At 40.1% G+C, this 21,394-nt stretch overlaps 1 protein-coding gene across 3 annotated transcripts in view; it reads right to left on the reverse strand.

Moving 5' to 3' along the window:
• Positions 1–21,394, reverse strand: part of TTC27 (tetratricopeptide repeat domain 27) — a 181,107-nt gene that overhangs the window by 90,492 nt on the left and 69,221 nt on the right. For all 3 annotated transcript variants that reach the window (XR_011255745.1, XM_069583602.1, XM_069583600.1), the window contains exons 10-11: positions 17,301–17,414; positions 2,799–2,894 (exon numbers count right to left, since the gene is read on the reverse strand). Coding sequence is in view for 2 of the 3 variants with exons in the window: in XM_069583602.1 (XP_069439703.1) it covers positions 2,799–2,894; positions 17,301–17,414 (210 nt within the window). In the remaining variant the exon portion in view is untranslated. The remainder of the gene's footprint in view (positions 1–2,798; positions 2,895–17,300; positions 17,415–21,394) is intronic.

Raw genomic sequence — 21,394 nt, forward strand, 5'->3', positions numbered from 1 at the left:
ATAGGAACTGTTCAAAATACACAATATATCCATTTTTCCCACGAATTTAGAACTTAAAATGCAAAATCTGCACTTCTTTATTATCTAGAAAGTCTATACATGACAATCTCTGTTGTAAAGCTCAGATCAAATAAGTCAATTTTTAAAACTCTGTTAAAGTGGCCCTTATCAGAAAGACAAATATAAATATTGCTGAGGATGTGAAGAAAAGAGAACTCTTGTGCACTGTTGGCAGGACTGTCAATTTGTGCAGCCAATACAGAAAACAATATGAAGATTCCTCAAGAAGCTGAAAACAGAGCTACCATATGATATAGCAATTCCACTTCCAGATATATAACTGAGGAAAACAAAAACACTAATTTATTGTAGTAAGTACATTCTAAAAAATTTAGCTACCTAGTTTCCCAGTACTTGGGATAAAATGAGACAGTACTTCCCAGATAAAATGGGACAAACTGTGATAAAGTGAGTGAAGGTTAAGTATATTCAAAAACAAAAATAGTATATTTTATAAGTGGTCCATCCTGCATGAATAGAAAAACAATATTAAGAAGGTTTAAAAACTAGGCAAAACTCATGGGTAAGGTATGGTTGTAAAATTCAATACATATTTAAGAGCTAAGAAGCTAACAGACATGGAAAATGCAGAACTAACAAACTCAGAAAGTAAAATGAAACTATAAAATTTCATTTTATAATGAAAATCACATTTTTATATATATTATTAAAATATATTTTATATATTATATAAAATATATATTATAAAAATGAATATATATCTGTTATATATATTATAAACATATATTATAAACATAAAATAAATAAAAGTAATGGCTCAATTCTGTATCCCATGAAATATAGGAGAATTTGGCTATTTTAGAATATGTGATTGAACATTTTCAAAAACTGAACATCACATGTGGGAGCTGGAATAAATCTTAATGCTCATATAGTAAGGAGTTCAATCTTTCTAATAGTGACTAAGTTATGGCATCTAAGCCGATACAGCTAACTAGGAGTAAAGACAAATATGTTTTGTAATAAACTGTGCTGTTATTTCCTGATCTTTAAAAATAATATTAAAGATATGCTTACTCCCAAAAAATAAAACTGATTTAATTTCTTAATGAAAGAGGATGTTTATCTAACTGCTCAAAGATCCCCAAATCCACAGCTTCCTAAGCAGATAAAATAAACACTGAGCCTATTTGAACAGTGTTTAATTTTCCTAATGTTTCTGTTCAGAAAGTAACAGCTACACCCTCAACAGACATGTTTTGTCATAATAATAGCTCAGAGTTTGATTTGTTTATACACCACAAACTACATAGTACAAAGTCAAAGCACTTAACAAATTTCACAGATCAAGGTTAAAAACATGCCAAAAAGTTTCAATTGCTAACACCTTTCTGATGAAGAAACTATCCTTTTGAGATGATATGAAAAACATTTTTATGCCTGTTTTATTGAGATGTCTTCAATAGATGAAAGTGAAAGAAGGTGAAAGTGAAGTTGCTCAGTCGTGTCGACTCTGCGATCCCATGGACCACAGCCCATCAGGCTCCTCCATCCATGGGATTTTCCAGGCAAGAGAGCTGGAGTGAACTGCCATTTCCTTCTCCAGGGGATCTTCCCAACCCAGGAATTGAACTGGGGTCTCCTGCATTGCAGGCAGACGCCTTACCGTCTGAGCCACAGAGAAGTCAATAGATGAATGAATCCCAATGTATATAATAGACCCTCTCATTTACCCTGAGCTTACGAATATACTAATAATCTACTCTAAGAAATCTTATGAAGATTCTGAGTCACTGAATTGTGGGTTGGCATTTATAATTCTAAGTCACTACCTATGTGCATAATCCACAAGAGATGACAGGAAACTGGTTAAAATGACAATGATTACTAAATCATTGAGAAATTTCTGGCTGGCATTATTTGACTCCACTTAGCTTCTCTGTGCCATAGCTTTCACATTTGTAATTTGGGATTATTTCACAAAATTTTTGCAAAAAAATAAGATAATGCGTGTGAAAGGCAGAAAAAAATGCATGCTTCACAATAAATGTGCAGTAAAAGCTAGCTATTATTCTCTGGAATAATTACAACCCAATGAAGATAAAGGAAAGGAGGCAAACTAGACTAAAAGTTGGGAAACTAGAGATGCTCATGAACTGCTGTGTGATCAGCAATGGAAAAGTGTAGTTATTGATAACTGCCCTGGGCCGCCTTTTTTTTCCCGAGGATTAAGAAACCAGAATTATAAATTAAGAGACCAGACCAGGTGTCTAAGTTGTCTTCAGTGAATAAAATTTTACAAAACAGAGGAATGACACCTGTAGCACAGGGGAACCCACAGGGTAAGAGCTAAACTAGGTGTTCTCATGTCGTTAGAAAGAAGAAAGTAGTTAAGGGCATTTCAGATTATCAACTATCAAATAAATGGTTTATTTTACCATTTGTAAACAATTTGCTTAAAAGTTTCATTCTTTAGCAGAAAATCCTTACAGGGCTTTTAAAAATAAAAAGTTATTTTGAAAATGAAGACTTCTGTGGCTCTATTATATAATTTCAAGAATTCTATTTAACCTAGTTTACATTCTTTTCAATGTTTTAAAAGTCTAGTATCACTTCATTCAAATAGCAGTGTGAAATAACTGGCAATCCCCAGCTAGATACTTTCCCTCTTCCTTGAAATATTTGAAAACGCCAACATAAATTTACAGTCATTTTTTTCTAATGCATTTATCTTTCAAAAGGGAAGTGTTTTCCATACCCAATGAAAATGAAAATACCTGAATGGCCCAATGAGGTGGCACTTGACAGCAGTAGAAAATCTTCAGACGTTCCAGTACAGACGTAGTCTTATCTTCAAATTGGTCTGCAAGAGCCTTAAGAGCAGGCATCATAATTAGAATCTATATGAGTAGTGACTTTTTAATATGAACAAGATTTTTGTTGCAAAAGTTTTACAAATAGACATATAAACAATAAAGAATACAAGTTACTTTGATAAGGTATTGGGATGTGTGAATATTTTCTTGAATTTCCTTAAATGTTAAAAAAATACTTTAATCAACATTTATGTAATTCGTACATTAAAAACATAATAAGAAAACAATTTTTTAAAATGAGGTTTCCTATAGTAGTTCTTTCAAACAACTAGCCTTATTAATCCATCTTTTTATTTTTTCTGTTTTCTAAGAACTGTTTTTAGTATATCTATTTCACAACCATACTGTCACTGGGACAACGGCACTTTCTAATGTAAATCAGAGATAAATTACATGAAGACTCTCATTTGGGACCATTTTCTCAGGAATAAAATGAAATCAGAGGGTGTCTATTTGATCACAGAGGGCAAAGTCTCTTACTCTTCAGCAACAGAGCTCATTCATTCAAGACCAGTGAACAACTTCAACCCGCATGCACTGAGGAAACCCTGTGCTGGGCTCAAATACCTGCACTTTGTACTAGAAACTGAACCTGCAGTTCTTGCCTGGAGAATCCCAGGGACGGGGGAGCCTGGTGGACTGCCGTCTGTGGGGTCACACAGAGTCGGATACGACTGAAGCGACTTAGCAGCAGCAGCAGCAGAACCAACAGAGGGCAGACCAGCAAGACAAAGATGGCTGACTCTAAGAAGGGGACCAAGGCCAAATGCAAAGCTAAAGGCTGCCACTAACTGGTGGTCACAAGATGAGCATCACAAGACCTCACATATTCAGCATCAAAACGAATGCAGACACTCTGGAGTCCTAGAAAACACACGGACAGCGGTCTCATCACCATGATCATCTTTACCTGATTCTTTGTTTGTCATCTAGCACATATACACGTTTTCCTGTTTTGCACTGAGCACTTTCAACTGTGCATTATCATGGCCTTTTCTGCAGAATGCAGCACTCAAATTTTCTCCTTTTGGCAACTGACTAGGTTTCACAGGCCTGTCTTACAAAGATTACATGGCAACAATACGGCAATTTTAATGCACATATTATGATTAAGTAGGAATATTCAAACAACTAGGGTCATGGCATCCGGTCCTTTCACTTCATGGCAAATAGATGGAAAAACAACGGAAAACAGTGAGATACTTTATTTTCTAGGGCTCCAAAATCACTTTGGACTGTAACTGCAGCCATGAAATTAAAAGATGCTTGTTCCTTGGAAGAAAAGCTATAACAAACCTAGAGAGTGTATTTATAAGCAGAGACATCACTTTGCCAACAAAGGTCCGTCTAGTCAAAGCTTTTATTTTTCCAGTAGTCATGTACAGATGTTAGAGTTGGACCATAAGAAGCCTGAACGCCAAAGATTTGATGCTTTTGAACTGTGGTGTTGGAGAAGACTCTTGAGAGTCCCTTGGAGTGCAAGGAGATCAAACTAATCAATCCTAAAGGAAATCAGTCCTGAATATTCATTGGAGGGGCTGATGCTGAAGTTGAAACTACAATACTTTGGCCACCTGATATGAAGAGTTGACTCACTGGTAAAGACCCTGATGCTGGGAAAGATTGAGGGCATGAAGAAAGGGACGACAGAGGATAAGATGGTTGGATGGCATCATCAACTCAATGGACCTAAGTTTGAGCAAACTCTGGGAGATAGTGAAGGACAGAGGAGCCTGGTGTGCAGCAGTCTACAGGGAAGGGTTGGACACGACTGAGCAACTGAATAAGGAGAGCATCCATGTATTTGAGAATGGTGAAGCACTGCATTGGCAACTTAATTTCTAAAACTTCAGGATACAAAAGACAGTTGGTCCTGTACTTAGAACTTTTCTGTAAGCTTGAAATTGTTTTATGAAATTAGCTTTTAAAATTTAAAAAAAAAAAGTAAGATAGTAAATCCAAACTTCCTCCTAAAAGGACAAGAATCTAACAAATCCCACTGTCAGTAAAAGGAGACCAGTTTCTGAGTAGGGGAACTGCTCCTCAGCTGGGGAAAATAGGAAGTTCTCTATATTATATGAGGTGGAAGATATATTTGCTGGCCTAAGAAGATCCTGCCGAATGAGAAAACACTCATTGCATCACTTCTTTGACAACCCAAGATGCTATTCAATCAAATCAGTCAGAACAAATTGAGTCATAACCAGACTCCTAAAACCATCTTGGTCAAAATATTTTTAAAGTTTTCTGGCCTTACTTCAGAGAAACTTAATAACAAAAAGGTTGCATACTTCTGCCCAAAGCTATTTAGTTGGAGGAAAGAGAGAAGAAAAACTTCTGGCTGAGTACATATGGTTACAATACATAAATAAAAGGCTCACTGAATTACTTCATTAAGGGGGCAAATTTTTCTTTTTATCAAATTCTTTTTTTTCCTTTGGAAAGAAAACATAAACAATGCTTATTTAATAAGCACAGAGGACAAGACGGTTGGATGGCATCATCGATCCAATGGACATGAGTTTTGAGCAAGCTCCGGGAGATGGGGAAGGACAGGGAAGCCTGGTGTGCTGCAGGCCATGGGGTCACAAAGAGCCAGACACAACCAAGCAACTGAACAACAACAACAATTTAATAATTAAATGCCAAAAGCAACACCTCAACACTTACTTTTATGAAGTCTTAGTTACATCTAAAACGTTAGATTTTCAAACGAAACACATGCGTTTGTGGCAATCCAGCTAAAACATTAAGCAGTGCTCAGTAAATATTTCCCAACTTATTAATAAACAGATTTACTGGCAGGCTACAGACCATGGGGTCACAAAAGAGTCGGACACAACTGTAGTGACTTAGCAGGCACATTATGTATTTCAAATACTCTCAGACACTTTTAATTGACCTCACAGTGCTCCTGATACTCTCAGATACTCTCCAAAATAGCAAAGACCACTGTAGAGAGTAGAGGACCAACATTTATTTGAATTTGATGTCACAAATAAGCTCCTGAACAAGTACAGCCACATTTTGTAAGAATTCAAATAGACCATGTGTGTGATAAAGATTAAAAACAGAAGTCTAACCTATTTTCACTCCTGCATAGAATATACTTCTTCCTACCTTAAATATGACAACCACCAACAAAGCCAAGAACATTAAGTTGTCTAGTTCCTCTACTGAATTCAAAGCACTCTCTTATTTACTGCTGCTGCTAAATCGCTTCAGTCGTGTCCAACTCTGTGCGACCCCAGAGATGGCAGCCCACCAGGCTCCCCCGTCCCTGGGATTCTCCAGGCAAGAACACTGGAGTGAGTTGCCATTTCCTTCTCCAATGCATGAAAGTGAAAAGTGAAAGTGAAGTCGCTCAGTCGTGTCCGACTCCTTGCAACCTCATGGACTGCAGCCTTCCAGGCTCCTCTGTTCATGGAATTTTCCAGGCAAGAGTACTGGAGTGGGGTGCCATTGCCTTCTCCGGTCTTATTTACTAACTCACTACAAATACAGGGACTTAGTCACAGTTCATCTCTAGGTTTTTCAGAGCAGGATTATTTATAGTGACTCATTCTGAAATAATTCAATTATAGTCAAGTGGACTGGAGTCCTTTACAGGAAAAAGTGTAGATAAGTGAGGCGGCTTGAATTCTGTTCTAGGTCTACCCACAACAAGTCAAATCATTTAAGCACAAAGGCACTCATCTACTACATGATTTTCTAAACGACCTTTTGCACTTCAGACACTCTAAGCATATGCCTTTATCAAGAGTATTTGGGGCCTTCCTTGGTGGCTCAGTGGTGAAGAATTCACCTGCCAATGCAGGAGACACAGGTTCCATCCTTCGTCCAGGATGATCCCACAAGCCACGGAGCAACAAAGCCCAAGTGTCACAACTATTGAGCCTGTGCTCCAGAGCCCGGGAACCACAACTGCTGAGCCCACGCGCCACAATTACTGAAGCCCGTGTGCTCTAGAGCCTGTGCTCCACAAGAGAAGCCACTGCAATAACAAGCCCACGCACCACGACTAGACAGCAGCCCATTTGCTGCAACCAGAGAAAAGCTTGCACAGCAACATAGAGCCAGCACAGTCAAAAATTTAAAACATTTTAAGAAAGAGTATTTTGTTGAATTTCCAGCATTTGAAAAGGCTGTCAGTCTCAGGCACCATTAGCCGAACACAAGTATCAGGTTTATTCCCCAGGGACAAACCAAACCCAAGTAGTCCGAAAGACAAAGGCAAGACGCTAAGTGCTAGGAGACTGGGACGGCTGAATGGGAAGCCTGAGTTTCTACTGTTAATGTATGTGTGTGAATGTGGACAGAAACAGGGAGCTCAGAGACAAATGGGTACCTTGCAAGCTTTCACAAATTCTCAGAAATTGAGGTAAATGACCTCTAAAGCAGTGTCCTACTCTTTCACTTGCCATTTTCTCTCTCCAGTTTCTAAATTTCATGTATTTCAGACCTGAAAGTCATGGACACTTGGTCATAAGTTAAAACTGGCATGAGAGGTTGGTTTTTAAGAAAAGATAGTAACATCAAAAATGGAGAACGAAAGAGAGACACAAATACACCCTAAACCAATCATTAAGAGTTGAAAGCAAGCAGACTGTACACAAGGAGGGTGACAGAGAGATGTGGATAAACAAGAAATATGATGAGAAAAGAGTAAGGAAGAGTCTAGCTTTGACTAGACTGAGAGGTTGGGGGGCGGGGGCGTGGTATAGCGCGATAAGTGAATCAGGTGACAGAAAATCCAGGTTCAACTGCTGGGACACACCAAAGACAACTTCATTCATGATGCATAAACTGTTATACGAAACTGTTTTCAAGTGTTAAGACTCTCTTTTAATGTCTTTTTCTTCCCAAACTCCACCTCAAAGCATTTATACTTTCAGTGTTGAGACAATGTGCCTATGTATACAGTTTCTCTGACCCCAGACAATAACAACTCTTGAGTCTTCCAGAAACCAGTACCAGAGATCAGAGGACACCGCTAAGAAATGGGGAATAAAAGAATAAATCCCCACAAAACAATGATGGGCCCTCTCTGTTTTCAGCAGAGAAAGAACTTCTCTCCAAAAAAAAACTAGAGAAAATTAAGACTACATTTTAAAATTAGCACATGGAGAATGATTTAGGACAATTTTGAAGGACAATTCAGAACAAGGTCTGGTACGATTTAGACTTTATTTATGTGCTCATGTCTAAAAGTACGGCACACATATCTTTGAAAAAACACAGCTAATCCCTAAGGACCTACACTTTCACTGAAGGCTATTCTTTCTCGCTTGCATGATATCTAAGTGCTTATCAGCTTTCTGAAGAGCCAAGTCAAAATTAGCTGATAATCTAAAAGGTGTGACTGATCACATGCCAAGTCACCTTGCCTTTTTGTGCAATCTGTGTATGCATGCATATGTCTAGGAGGGTGAGATTTATTATAAAAATCTGTACTTAACCAAATATATCCAACAGCTGGGTTGAACAGTTCTCTCTGACAGGAGTCTGCAGTCATTCAATTGTGACTCACAAACAGTTGTGGTCGAGTTAACTGCTACCTCAAAAAACTTCCAAGCCTAAGAAAACTTCCAATAGGAACAAGGAGAATGAGAATCAAAACCTATTAACACATCTGCTAAGTATCAACATCATCATTAAAACTACTGTTAACCCAGTTTTACCTCATGCATAGGGAACCGCAGCTCAGAGAGATTAAAAAAATGGCTTGCCCGAAGTTTAATTTTTCCTTTTCGGCTGTTGTTTTGTTTTACCTTTTTGGCTGTGCAGCACAGCGTACAGGACCTTAGTTTCCCTGACCAGAGACTGAACCCAGGCTCCCTGCATTGGAAGCGTTGAGTTTTAGCCTATGGATCACCAGGGAAGCCCTGTGCTCAAAGTTTAAAGCTATGAATCAGAGCCTGTCTGATTTCAAACACTATACTGACAGCTTCATCAAAACCATAACCTCCTAATTTAAGTGGAAATGGTCAGATCTGTGAAAATAAAAAGCTGCTTCTCACTAGAAAATATTGAATACTAACGGTTTTCCCCCACCTAATCCCATACTAAGCGAGTCAGGGTCAGGAGATCTGGAGATCTGACCAAGATTTCTGCTTCCTGTTTCAAAGACTTTCTTGTGTTGGCTGGTAGGAACTGGGTCTATTAAGGGGAGCTAGGAGAGCCTAGATGTCTTTTTTATGATTCCAGACTAAAGAGATGAACACAAAGAAGAAGTCTTGAAGGAAATGCAGACAAAGCTCTTGGAGCATTCGCCTTAGTCACACCTCAGCAGTTAATCTTTCCGGTGTCAGGACCTCTTTGAACTCATAAATTACTGAGGGACTATAAAGAGCTTTTGTTTATGTGGGCTATAATGTATCAATATTTATCATATTAGAAATTAAAACTGAGTTAAATTTAAATATTAAGTTCATTCTAAAATAATGACTCCATTACATTAACTTACATAATATGTTTTATGAAAAATAACTATTTTTTCTCAAAAAACAAAATCGTAAAAAGTTTAGCAAAATCTGGGGACTCTCATGGTAGTCCAGTGGTTAGGACTACTTCCACTGCCGAGGGCCTGGGTTCAATCCCTTAAAAGAAAAGAAAAAACAATTGGCAATGACTTACACTTTTGCAACTCTATTCAATGTCTGGCCTAATAGATGACAGCTGGATTCTCATACCTGCTTCTGTAGTCAATCTGTTGCAATACGATGTTTTGGTTGAAATTTATGAAGAAAATTTGACCTTACACAGATTGGTAGTTGGAAAAGGGAGAAGTATTTTAATAGCTTTTTAAGTTAATTTTGCATATTATTCTTTGATACGACAACAAAATTCAACAGGTGGTTAGCTTCTTAGAGTCATCTGCAATGTGGAATTTGAAATCCTATCAACGAAAGTTTTCCTGTTACAGTAAATACTCTGTTATAGTAAATCCACTGGTCTAAATTTTTAAAAAAATCATAAAATAAACCCACTCACTGATGTGTCTTGAACTTTGACTGGGTCTTTTACCCATGCTTGATTTTTCACATCATGCATTGGTCATTTTGGAAAAATGTGCAGATTTGCAAATGTCTACATATTTAATATTAAAAATTACATGCACTAATATTATCATTAAGCTCATATAAAAACTCTCATCCCAGTAACTGAAGCAATGGGAAGCTGTCAGGTTTATAACTAAAGATACAAGACTTTCAAAAGTTTCATTTTTTTTCTTCAAGCTCAAAATTCTACCACTGGTAACAACCAGAAGTGATAAGCTCACTTCATTCATTTTTGAGACAATTTCAGCCATAATACCCAAGACTGAATACCCATAGTCTGTCAGTGGTTCTTCCAAGTAAAAACAATGTTCCATGGGAAAAGCTCCATATTGTCACCCTGCTTATTTAACCCATATGCAGAGTACCTCATGCAAAATGCCAAGCTGGATGAAACACAAGCTAGAATTAATATTGCCTGGAGAAATATCAATAACCTCAGATATGCAGATGACACCACCCTTATGGCAGAAAGCTAAGAGGAACTAAAGAGCCTCTTGATGAAGTGAAAGAGGAGAGTGAAAAAGCTGGCTTAAAACTCAACATTCAGAAAACGAAGATCATGGCATCCGGTTCCATCACTTCATGGCAAATAGATAAGGAAACAATGGAAACAGTGACAGATTTCCAGTTTCTTGGACTCCAAAATCACTTTGGACAGTGACTGCAGCCATAAAATTAAAAGATGTTTGCTCCTTGGAAGAAAAGCTATGACAAACCTAGAGAGCATATTCAAAAGCAGAGACATTACTTTGCCAACTAAGGTCCGTCTAGTCAAGGCTATGGTTTTTCCTGTGGTCATGTATGGATGTGAGAGTTGGACTGTAAAGAAGGCTGAGCGCGAAAGAACTGATGCTTTTGAACTGTGGTGTTGGAGAAGACTCTTGAGAGTTCCTTGGACTGCAAGGAGATCCAACCAGTCCATTCTGAAGGAGATCACCTCTGGGATTTCTTTGGATGGAATGATGCTAAAGCTGAAACTCCAGTACTTTGGCCACCTCATGTGAAGAGTTGACTCACTGGAAAAGACTTTGATGCTGGGAGGGATTAGGGGCAGGAGGAGAAGGGGACGACCGAGGATGAGATGGCTGGATGGCATCACGGACTCGATGGACCTGAGTCTGAGTGAACTCCGGGAGTTGGTGATTGACAGGGAGGCCTGGTGTGCTGCGATTCATGGGGTCGCAAAGAGTCAGACATGACTGACCGACTGAACTGATGAACTGATGTACAGATGTGAGAGTTGGACCACAAGGCTAAGCACTGAAGAATTGATGCTTTCGGACTGTGGTGCTGGAGAAGACTCTTGAAGAGTCCCTTGGATAGCAAGGAGATCAAACCAGTCAATCCTAAAGGAAATCAACCCTGACTCTTCACTGAAAGGACTGATGCTGAAGCTCCAATACTCTGGCCACCTGATGCAAAGAGCAAACTGACTGGAAAAGACCCTGATGCTGGGAAAGATTGAAGGCAGGAGGAGAAGGGGAAGACAGGATGAGATGATTGGATGGCATCACCGACTCAATGGACATGAGTTTGAGCAAATTCTGGGAGACAGTGAAGGACAGGGAAGGCCTGGTGTTCTGCAGTTCATGGGGTTGCAGTTAGACAGGACTTAGTGACTAAACAACAACAACAATGGGAAAAGCAGTTCGCTCAGGTTTTCTTGGAATAACCACTGCACTTCACACAGCACAAATGTTTTACAGGTACCTCCCAGTTCACCACATAAAATATTTAAAAGCAAACTGTCAAGGATAAAGATTTAATAAAATAATATTGACTGCTTTATCAAAGACAATCATAAACAAAACTGTCTTTTTTTTAAAAAAGCTACAAATGCATGGCTATGAAGCACAGGCTGACTGAGAGCACAGTGTGGAGTCCTGACCATGATTCTGGTGAAGGGCCCAACAGTTTGACCCTCTATTGCTTCTGCTGATTCAGTATCAACACAGTGACAAAGTAAAACAGTATTTTAGTATTGCTGCGAAGGGACCTCCCAGGTGGTCCAGTGGTAAAGAATCAGTTTGCCAAGCAGGAGACATGGGTTCGATCCCTGTGTCAGCGAAATCCCCTGGAGAAGAAAATGACAACCTACTCCAGTATTCTTGCCTGGAGAATTCCCATGGACAGAGGAACTTGGCGGGCTACAGGCCATGGGGTCACAAAAGAGTCAGACATGACTTAGCAACTACACAACAACAATGTTGCTGTGAAGATAGTTGTGACCTGTGGATTCTCTGAAAGGTCTTAAGGAGCCCCAGGGCTCCACAATCACCCTCTGAGAACTGGGAAGTGCACCATCTCGCGTGCCGTTCCCAGGCCCTGCCCACTTCCAACTTTCTCCCAAAACTTCTCCAGAAGACCTTCTTGGTAGTTCTCCTTCACTATCTTGTCTTAAAAGTTCAGTGAGAAAAGTCAGTCTATTTATAGTCTGAAAGTAGGGTAAGAGTGCAAAGAATATGTATTATTAAAACCTAAGTGAATGTTTTAAATTCTTAGTATCATCCGTTCTAAGTTAAAGCAGCCAATCTAACAATAGTTACACCTACTTTCCTGAGCAGTCTCTGTCAGATGCAGCGCACACCCGTTCCTCAGTGAGCTCAATCTGGCTCCAGTCTGTGGCCCTTGGTAACACACACCTGTAAGGTTCCTTCCAGGTCTCAGTCCCCTGTTAAATCACAACGCTGGCCTCCAGGCCTTGACAAATGCCCCTTTAGTCTCTGTTCTGTATGGACTTGGGTATGACACTGGAAAACATCTGGAGCTACTAAAGACGAACAGCCGGTCTCAGCCAGGAGCAGGCTCTTCCAAAGGCGACCATAATCACCACCCTCACAGGACCCTCAATTTCTGTGGGCTGGGCTAAAGAGCTATATTTTAATAAGCACCTTGCAAGTGGTTCATATGTTCAGGCAAGTTTGGGGAAAGCTGCACAAGGCTCTTAAGGTGTACACAGGGTACTGTCCTGGGGGAAACCAATGCGTCAGTTCAACCAACACAATCTGATTCTGTCAAAGAATGTTGAGTGCCCCGGCTGGAATCTGACTGAAGTGAGTGCCTTTAGACATGTGGTGGACATTATTCACCCCACTAGCAAGTTCCTCTGCTATTCTTGAGTTTTCACTGCTCTGTAACTTTCTAGATTTAAAATTTTTTTTTTTACTATCAACAATATTTTATCGCTTCTCCCTTCTTTTACCTCACTTATCTATGAGCCAACTGGCGCCTATTTTTTATCAATCTAGTATTATGAAACTCACACTCTGGTTCGGCCCAGCAGCCTCCCTCTGGGCAGCATCCTCTCTTGGCCTTAGCCTTGGCCTGTCTCACTCAGCCACGTGCACATTCTGTTCCCACACAGGACCACATCCCGATATCATGGGCACTCCACGTTCCCCTCCTCTCACCTAAACTGTACGCCCTGAGACGCTGAGTTCTGCCACCAAGCCTTGCTCAAAAAAGCCTCGGTTCACTTCTTCCGTCTAAGCTGGTTCAACCCCCTTCTTCCAGATGATGCCAAGTCTTTCACAGATGGGTACAACATGGTCAATCAAAGCATGGACTTTGAAACCCAAGGCAGACCTGGTTTGAATTCCAGTCCAGCTATTAGATCTTGGGTAAGTCATTTAAATTTTCTGTGCTTTACTATCTTCATCAATAAAAATATAAGTAGCACCTACTTCCTAGGATTATCTAGCACCTGGCATCTGAGTGATCAGTAAATGGCAGTAACTATACACAGTTCTGAACAAAGAATAGTAACTATAATGATTCCAATAAAATTAAAGCACAGCCACAGTCACAGGAGCAAGTTCTGGTATGCTTTTGAATAACTTTCAAATGCTACGTGTGGTTATTAACGCAGGTGAAGTACAGAGCTAGAATGGAAGACATTTCTTATCTCAGCTATCTGAAAAGCTCCATGGCAGGACACAGCACACTAACCATGAAGCACTGTCATTACCCCAATGTTTTTAGATCTTCCAGGCAGTAATGATTGCTTTCAGTGAGCTGTGAAGGACTAGACAGCTTTATTTTCTTGTACCCAGACTTCCCCTCTTTAAAGTGAGGATAATAGTAACAGTTAACATTCACCGAGGGTTTTCTATGTGCCAGGTTCTATTTCAAGCATTAAATGAAGTCATTTAACCCTTTGTTATCTGAATGACGGCTCTCTCCATCCTCCAGGTGAGGAAGTGAAGCACAGGTTAGAGGGCTCAGAATTGGCCACAGTACGTGATCTCTCTTCCTCTTAGACTGTGAGGGCTACAGACAACAAAATTTGGTGCTTTTCTGACAATAGACATTCTGATACTGAAGCAGGCAGAGAAAAGCAGAGAAACAGGAAAAGAGAGAAATACCTGATGATCTGTTTGAGCCGTGAATCCAACTATCTCTGGGACTGGAATACCTCTAGACTTCCCAGCTATAAAAGCCAATAAATATCCCTTTTCATAGCAAGTTTGAATTGGGTTTTTGTCCCTTAAGTTTCCTTACCAAGACCTGTTTTTAAATTGTACTGAGTAGAAGTATAAAGAGTCTTGAAAAGCTCTGAGCTTCAACCTGTCCTCTATAAGCACCATGCATTTAGGAAAAGGATATTCAAAATAAATATAAAGATTGAACACAATTTCTCAAATTTTGAAGCCACACCCCCTTGGTGGGCAAATCAAACATGACCAAGGTCAGCCTGAACTACTAGATCATATCCCCACCTCACCTCCCTTCCTCAGTCAGTGGCTCCATAATGGCAGCCATATATTTTCCATCCACACAAACAGTCACATATCAAGGTCAATACTGAGCCTGCCAAGCATAACACATGTGGATGTACTTTCATGAAGAAGATATGTGAAAACATAATACAGCACAGCACATTCTGACACTACAACATGGGAGCGAAGACTGGAATGCAGGACAAACGGCCAGCCTGTAAGACAGAGGATACACATTCTACTCAAGTTCCCATAGACTAGTGAACATATTTCCAGTTAATCGAGTAGTTAATACATGGACTCCAGTCTCTTATCACTTCTAATCACTTCAGAGGGTAGTTGCAGTTTATCATTTTTTAGGAAACCCTATAAGAAAAACTGACATTCCTTTATCTCTTTTCCCTTAAAAAATACAACCAAACAAACCGTGAATTACTACCCGCCAAGACCACGACCTTACCCTCAGTGTGCTCACAACAAATGCTCTGTTCTTGTTAGCTTTGGCACTAGGCTGAAGATCTGGACTGCAATGATACTAGAAAAGCCGGGCTCTACAACTCAGACTGCTAAAGTGCCAGATGAGAATATAACTTTCAATTCAGCTAACTCTTAATTATTCCTGCTGATGACTAAATAATTCAAAATGGATTTTTTTTGGGGGGGGCTCATACATGGTTTAGCGGCATAGTGGGATGAGGAAAAAGCTGAATGATGACAGAGAAATAAGTACTTTATATACTCTGTTGGTAAAAAGCAGGGTATAAATAAATATAACATTCGGCATTCAACAAACATCCACCAAGTGCTTATTCTGAGTATATAAAATAAGTAAGACACAGAATAGGACCCCTCAAGAAGCTCACATTCTAGCTGTGACGATGGAAAGATTTTCAACTAAAATATAATTTAGTAAATGCTAAAATACATCATTCAAAAGTTGTGAAATCTCAACTATCTTCTACCATTAAGAAAGTCAAATTGCAGCATGAATAGTCTCCAGTGACAGAAAACTGCTACAATCTCAAACTCGCAGAAATTCAAGGGTGAAGGAAAAGATTCCTGCCATGAAATCATCTTCAGAGGCACAACCACCTGGAGAGGGGCAGATTTAAATTTAAATTAACTGGTTTAAGAGATAACTGGGTAATTAAAATTCATCAGCAAAACTATTTTAATAGTGAACATAAAGTAACAACATTAATCCTCAGCAACTGAGCTGAGTTTATCTAACATTAATATGAATGTCATCAGACAAGGCTGACATCTGGTTTACACAAGTTTTTTTTGGTTTGAACAAAAGTTAGATGAATGTATGTAGGGCTTTCTTGGTGGTTCAGATGGTAAAGAATCTACCTGCAATAGACCTGGGTTTGATGCCTGGGTCAGGAAGACTCCCCTGGAGAAGGGAATGGCTACCTGCTTTAGTATTCTTACCTGGAGAATCCCATTGACAGAGGAGCCTGGTGGGGCTCCATGGAGTTGCAAACAATTGGACATGACTGAGCAACTAACACTTTATCTTTCACTTTGAATGTATGAGGTTTCAATTAATTTGCCTCATATTTGGATTATATGTATAATATATTGCTTTTACCATACTAAAGCAAAGCAGGAAAAGATGTGCTCTTATGATTGATAAAGAAAAGAGAAGGAAATGGTAACCCACTCCAGTATTCTTGCCTGGAGAATCCCATCGACAGAGGAGCCTGGCAGGCTACAGTCCATGGAGTCACAAGAGTCGGACATGACTTAGCGACTAAACCACCACCACCTACAGTGGGCTTCCCTGGTGGCTCAGACTGCAAAGAATCTTCCTGCTAAATGCAGGAGACCCAGCTTCGATCTTTGGGTCAGAAAGATCCCCTGGAAAAGGGGACAGCAACCCACTTGTAGTTGGAGTTTCAATATCAGACTCTCAAAATTAACAGAATGAATAGACAGAGCTTCCAGGGCAGCAAACGCACCCACGTTCTAGGAGGGCAGGGCACCCTAAGCTCTACAAAGACAGAAACTCCTCTGCTCAGGACCCTTCCAGACCTTGCCCCAAAACCTCTTCATTCAGCTGCTCATTTATATCCTTTATAATAAGTCAGTAATAGTAATTAAGTGTCTCCCTGAGTTTTGTGAGCCATTCTAGCAAACGATCAAACCTGAGCTGAGAAGGAGGTCATGAAAACTCCTAGTTTATAGCCATTCAGTCAGAAGTATTAGACTTGAAATCAGAATCAGAAAAGGGAGGCAGTCTTATGGGACTAAGCCCTTCATGTATGGGGTTTGTACTAACTCCACGTAGTGTCAGAATTGAATTAAACTGTAGACACCCAATTGATGTCCACAGGGAAGTGAAGACATACTTGGTATAGAAACACCTACACAGTTGGTGTCAGAAGTGTTGAACAGAGAAACAGCTTTCCTTTAGAGAGATTAAACACCAGAGCCACAGAGCTCAGTACACAGCTGGGCTTTGGAGTCAAGCAAATTCTAGAACAACACTCTCAAACAATAAAAAGTGTTTGAGTAAAATGAAAGCCATCTCATTATTTTATACTCATAATAAACATGCACGGTTATTGATAACAATAAAGAGTTGGAAAACTAACAAGAATTGCAACTTTAATTCTTACCTGTGTCTGCCTCATTGCTCGTTCCACTCGGCGTGTGCTTCCTCTCTCAAGTTTTGTCCGGAGGATCAAAGCTGATGTCTGAATGGCCCAGAACTTGGGTTGTGAAAGTAAACACTGATGGGGAGGGGGAAAAAAAAGACCACAAAAGAAACAGATAGACTGGATAAACCACTCTGAATATAACAAAATTAATATATCAGGATACAGTTGAGTGACGATTTGAAAATCATCTCAGCGAAAAATAAAAGACAACACGTGCTTTCAAATGTTTTTGGAAAAGAATGTGCTCATTTGAGCAGAATCATTACTTAACTGAGCTGACCTGTTCAACTGATTAAATTCCTTAAGGAATGAATCAGAATTATTTCCAGATAATCAAAACAGTAAATGGAATAAATCTTACCATTAATTAATACATCTTTTTTATCTCATAAGTTATACAAATATTAAAGACCATACTTCTCAAATTTGAAATAAATTTTTAAAAATTATCCAAACTCACAAATGAAAACAAATAATTAGAAATCTAGTACCTTTTTACTTAAAAAATACCTTAATCTCCTGATGCAAAGGCACATCAAAGTTTAAGGAAACCATCCTAACATTTATGAGAACGCTTTCTAGTCCTGGTTAGGGTAGAGAGTCTCTAATTTTAATTAAATGTTATCCTAGAGGGACATCTTAAGAAAGACTGGCTTATAAGAAAATCATGAATATGCACACATTGAAACCTAGACCCAGAGAAAGCTGTGACCACCATCAGTTCAGAGAGTGCAGTAGAAACCACTGAATCTGTCCACAAATGCACGGGGTGAGGGTGAGTGAGTTCTGGGTGCACAAGAACAGAGGAAAAATGTATCCTGATACAGTAGGGACTTATAATGAACACAATTTAAGCTCTTTGCTGATGACATGGAAACCAACAGTGACCCTGAGTGATCATTCCCCAACAGGAACTTACAGTGAAGGTTGCTTCGAAGAAAGGCAAAAGGCATAACTATCTGACAGTTGACTACATCCTTATTTACTTATTTATATTAAAAAAAAATCCTAGTTAACTAGAGTCCAATGAATCATTCAAAACCTAGCTGTGCATTCAGTTCAGTTCAGTTCAGTTCAGTCACTGAGTCGTGTCCGACTGTTTGCGGCCCCATGAATTGCAGCACGCCAGGCCTCCCTGTCCATCACCATCTTCCAGAGTTCACTCAGACTCACGTCCATCGAGTCCGTGATGCCATCTAGCCATTTCATCCTCGGTCGTCCCCTTCTCCTCCTGCCCCCAATCCCTCCCAGCATCAGAGTCTTTTCCAATGAGTCAACTCTTCGCATGAGGTGGCCAAAGTACTAGAGTTTCAGCTTTAGCATCATTCCTTCCAAAGAAATCCCAGGGCTGATCTCCTTCAGAATGGACTGGTTGGCTATCCTTGCAGTCCAGGGGACTCTCAAGAGTCTTCTCCAACACCACAGTTCAAAAGCATCAATTCTTCAGCGCTTAGCCTTCTTCACAGTCCAACTCTCACATCCATACATGACCACAGGAAAAACCATAGCCTTGACTAGATGGACCTTAGTCGGCAAAGTAATGACTCTGCTTTTGAATAATACTATGTTGGTCATAACTTTTCTTCCAAGGAGTAAGCGTCTTTTAATTTCATGGCTGCAGTCACCATCTGCAGTGATTTTGAAGCCCCCAAAAATAAAGTCTGACACTGTTTCCACTGTTTCCCCATCTGTTTCCCATGAAGTGATGGGACCGGATACCATGATCTTCATTTTCTGAATGTTGAGCTTTAAGCCAACTTTTTCGCTGTCCTCTTTCACTTTCATCAAGAGGCTTCACTTTCTGCCATAAGGGTGGTGTCATCTGCATATCTGAGGTTATTGATACATTTCTCCCGGCAATCTTGATTTCAGCTTGTGTTTCTTCCAGTCCAGCGTTTCTCATGATGTGCTCTGCATAGAAGTTAAATAAGCAGGGTGACAATATACAGCCTTGACATACTCCTTTTCCTATTTGGAACCAGTCTGTTGTTCCATGTCCAGTTCTAACTGCTGCTTCCTGACCTGCATACAGATTTCTCAAGAGGCAGGTCAGGTGGTCTGGTATGCCCATCTCTTTCAGAATTTTCCACAGTTGATTGTGATCCACACAGTCAAAGGCTTTGGCATAGTCAATAAAGCAGAAATAGATGTTTTTCTGGAACTCTCTTGCTTTTTCCATGATCCAGCGGATGTTGGCAATTTGATCTCTGGTTCCTCTGCCTTTTCTAAAACCAGCTTGAACATCAGGGAGTTCACGGTTCACATATTGCTGAAGCCTGGCTTGGGGAATTTTGAGCATTACTTTACTAGCATGTGCTGCTGCTGCTGCTAAGTCGCTTCAGTCGTGTCCAACTCTGTGCGACCCCATAGACGGCAGCCCACCATGCTCCCTCGTCCCTGGGATTCTCCAGGCAAGAACACTGGAGTGGGTTGCCATTTCCTTCTCCAATGCATGAAAGTGAAAAGTGAAAGTGAAGTTGCTCAGTCGTGTCTGACTTAGCGACCCCATGGACTGCAGCCTACCAGGGTCCTCCATCCATGGGGTTTTCCAGGCAAGAGTACTGGAGTGGGTTGTCATTGCCTTCTCCGTTACTAGCATGTAAGATGAGTGCAATTGTGCAGTAGTTTGAGCATTCTTTGGCATTGCCTTTCTTTGGAATTGGAATGAAAACTGACCTTTTCCAGTCCCATGGCCACTGCTGAGTTTTCCAAATTTGCTGGCATATTGAGAAGCTTTTGGTATTTTAAAATGTAAATTAGACCTCTGAGAGCAGGATCTGAGCATCAGTATTTTTTCAAACACTCTCCAAATAATTCTAAGACATAGCCAAATTGAAGAATTACGAAGCTAAGCTAATACAAGTGTTGTCTGGTGGCTAAGAAGTGTCCAACTCTTTTGCGACCCCATGGAGTGTAGCCTGCCAGGCTCCTCTATCCATGGGACACTCCAGGCAAGAATACTGGAGTAGGCTGCCATTTCCTTCTCCAGGGGATCTTCCTGACTTAGGAAATGAACTCTTGTCTCCTGCACTGGCAGGCAGATTCCTTACCGAGCCACCAAGGAAGCAACACAATTATTTGTTTTTTTGGTTAAAAGCACTAATAACTCCAAATTCTCATTAAAAGTTAGCAATAAGTCTTTCAATGGAGTATAAACTCTATCACAGTCTCTCCAACTCTTTACTGTACCATGAATGGCCAGCTCACTTTCATCATTTCTATTATTTGCCTGGCCACTATGGGTACTGGAATTTTCAACTCCAAATCTAGGCCTACTTTCTTATAATTGTTAGGTAGGTAGAATAGGGAAAAGGAGTCCAAAAGGATGGTGGCTAAAAGACAAGGAAGGGAAAAGCCCGCGAAAATAGAACAAAGGAAGGTCAAGGACCAGAGTGAAGACTTCAGGTAGAACAAACAGCACTCCTGGCTAAGCCGAATTTGCAAAGGGCAGACCCAGGGGGAGGGAAAAAACATATAAAAGGAGGAGCCAAAGCGCTTTCTCTGCTTTCTCTCCTGCGTGCCTGCGCGCACTCTCTCTCTCCCTCTCTCTCTCTCCCCCTCCCCCACATGCTCCTCCACTCTCTTCCCTTCAAGTCTTTGGGTTGGCATGCCCTCATGCTTTGAGGATGGATTCTCCTGCTATCTTCTAAATAAAATAGAGCTGTAACACTGATTTGCCTAAGAGCTATAACACGGTTTGTACAAGACCTCAGAGCTGTGACGCGCCGAGGGCTTTAATGTCCGCCGCTCCATACCTTTGTTGTGACAAGACAAAGAACCGAGGAACATACACTCACGTGACATAATAAAAAAAGAAAACAATAGATTAGGTCACGTGCTCAATGTCACACCTTCATTAGTAGCAAAAGCTGATTCTAATACTTTTGGGGTCACTTGATTCCCAAAAACAACACTTTTTTTTGGCATAAGCTGCAACCATTTTCACTTTGTAACAGAAATACAGTTGATACAATATTTTTTCAGTTTCAGGAGTACTACATGATGATTTGACATTTACATACATTATAAAGGGATCACCGCGCAAGTCCAGT

The sequence above is a fragment of the Ovis canadensis genome, chromosome 3 (assembly GCF_042477335.2).
Source record: "Ovis canadensis isolate MfBH-ARS-UI-01 breed Bighorn chromosome 3, ARS-UI_OviCan_v2, whole genome shotgun sequence".
NCBI lineage: Eukaryota > Metazoa > Chordata > Mammalia > Artiodactyla > Bovidae > Ovis > Ovis canadensis.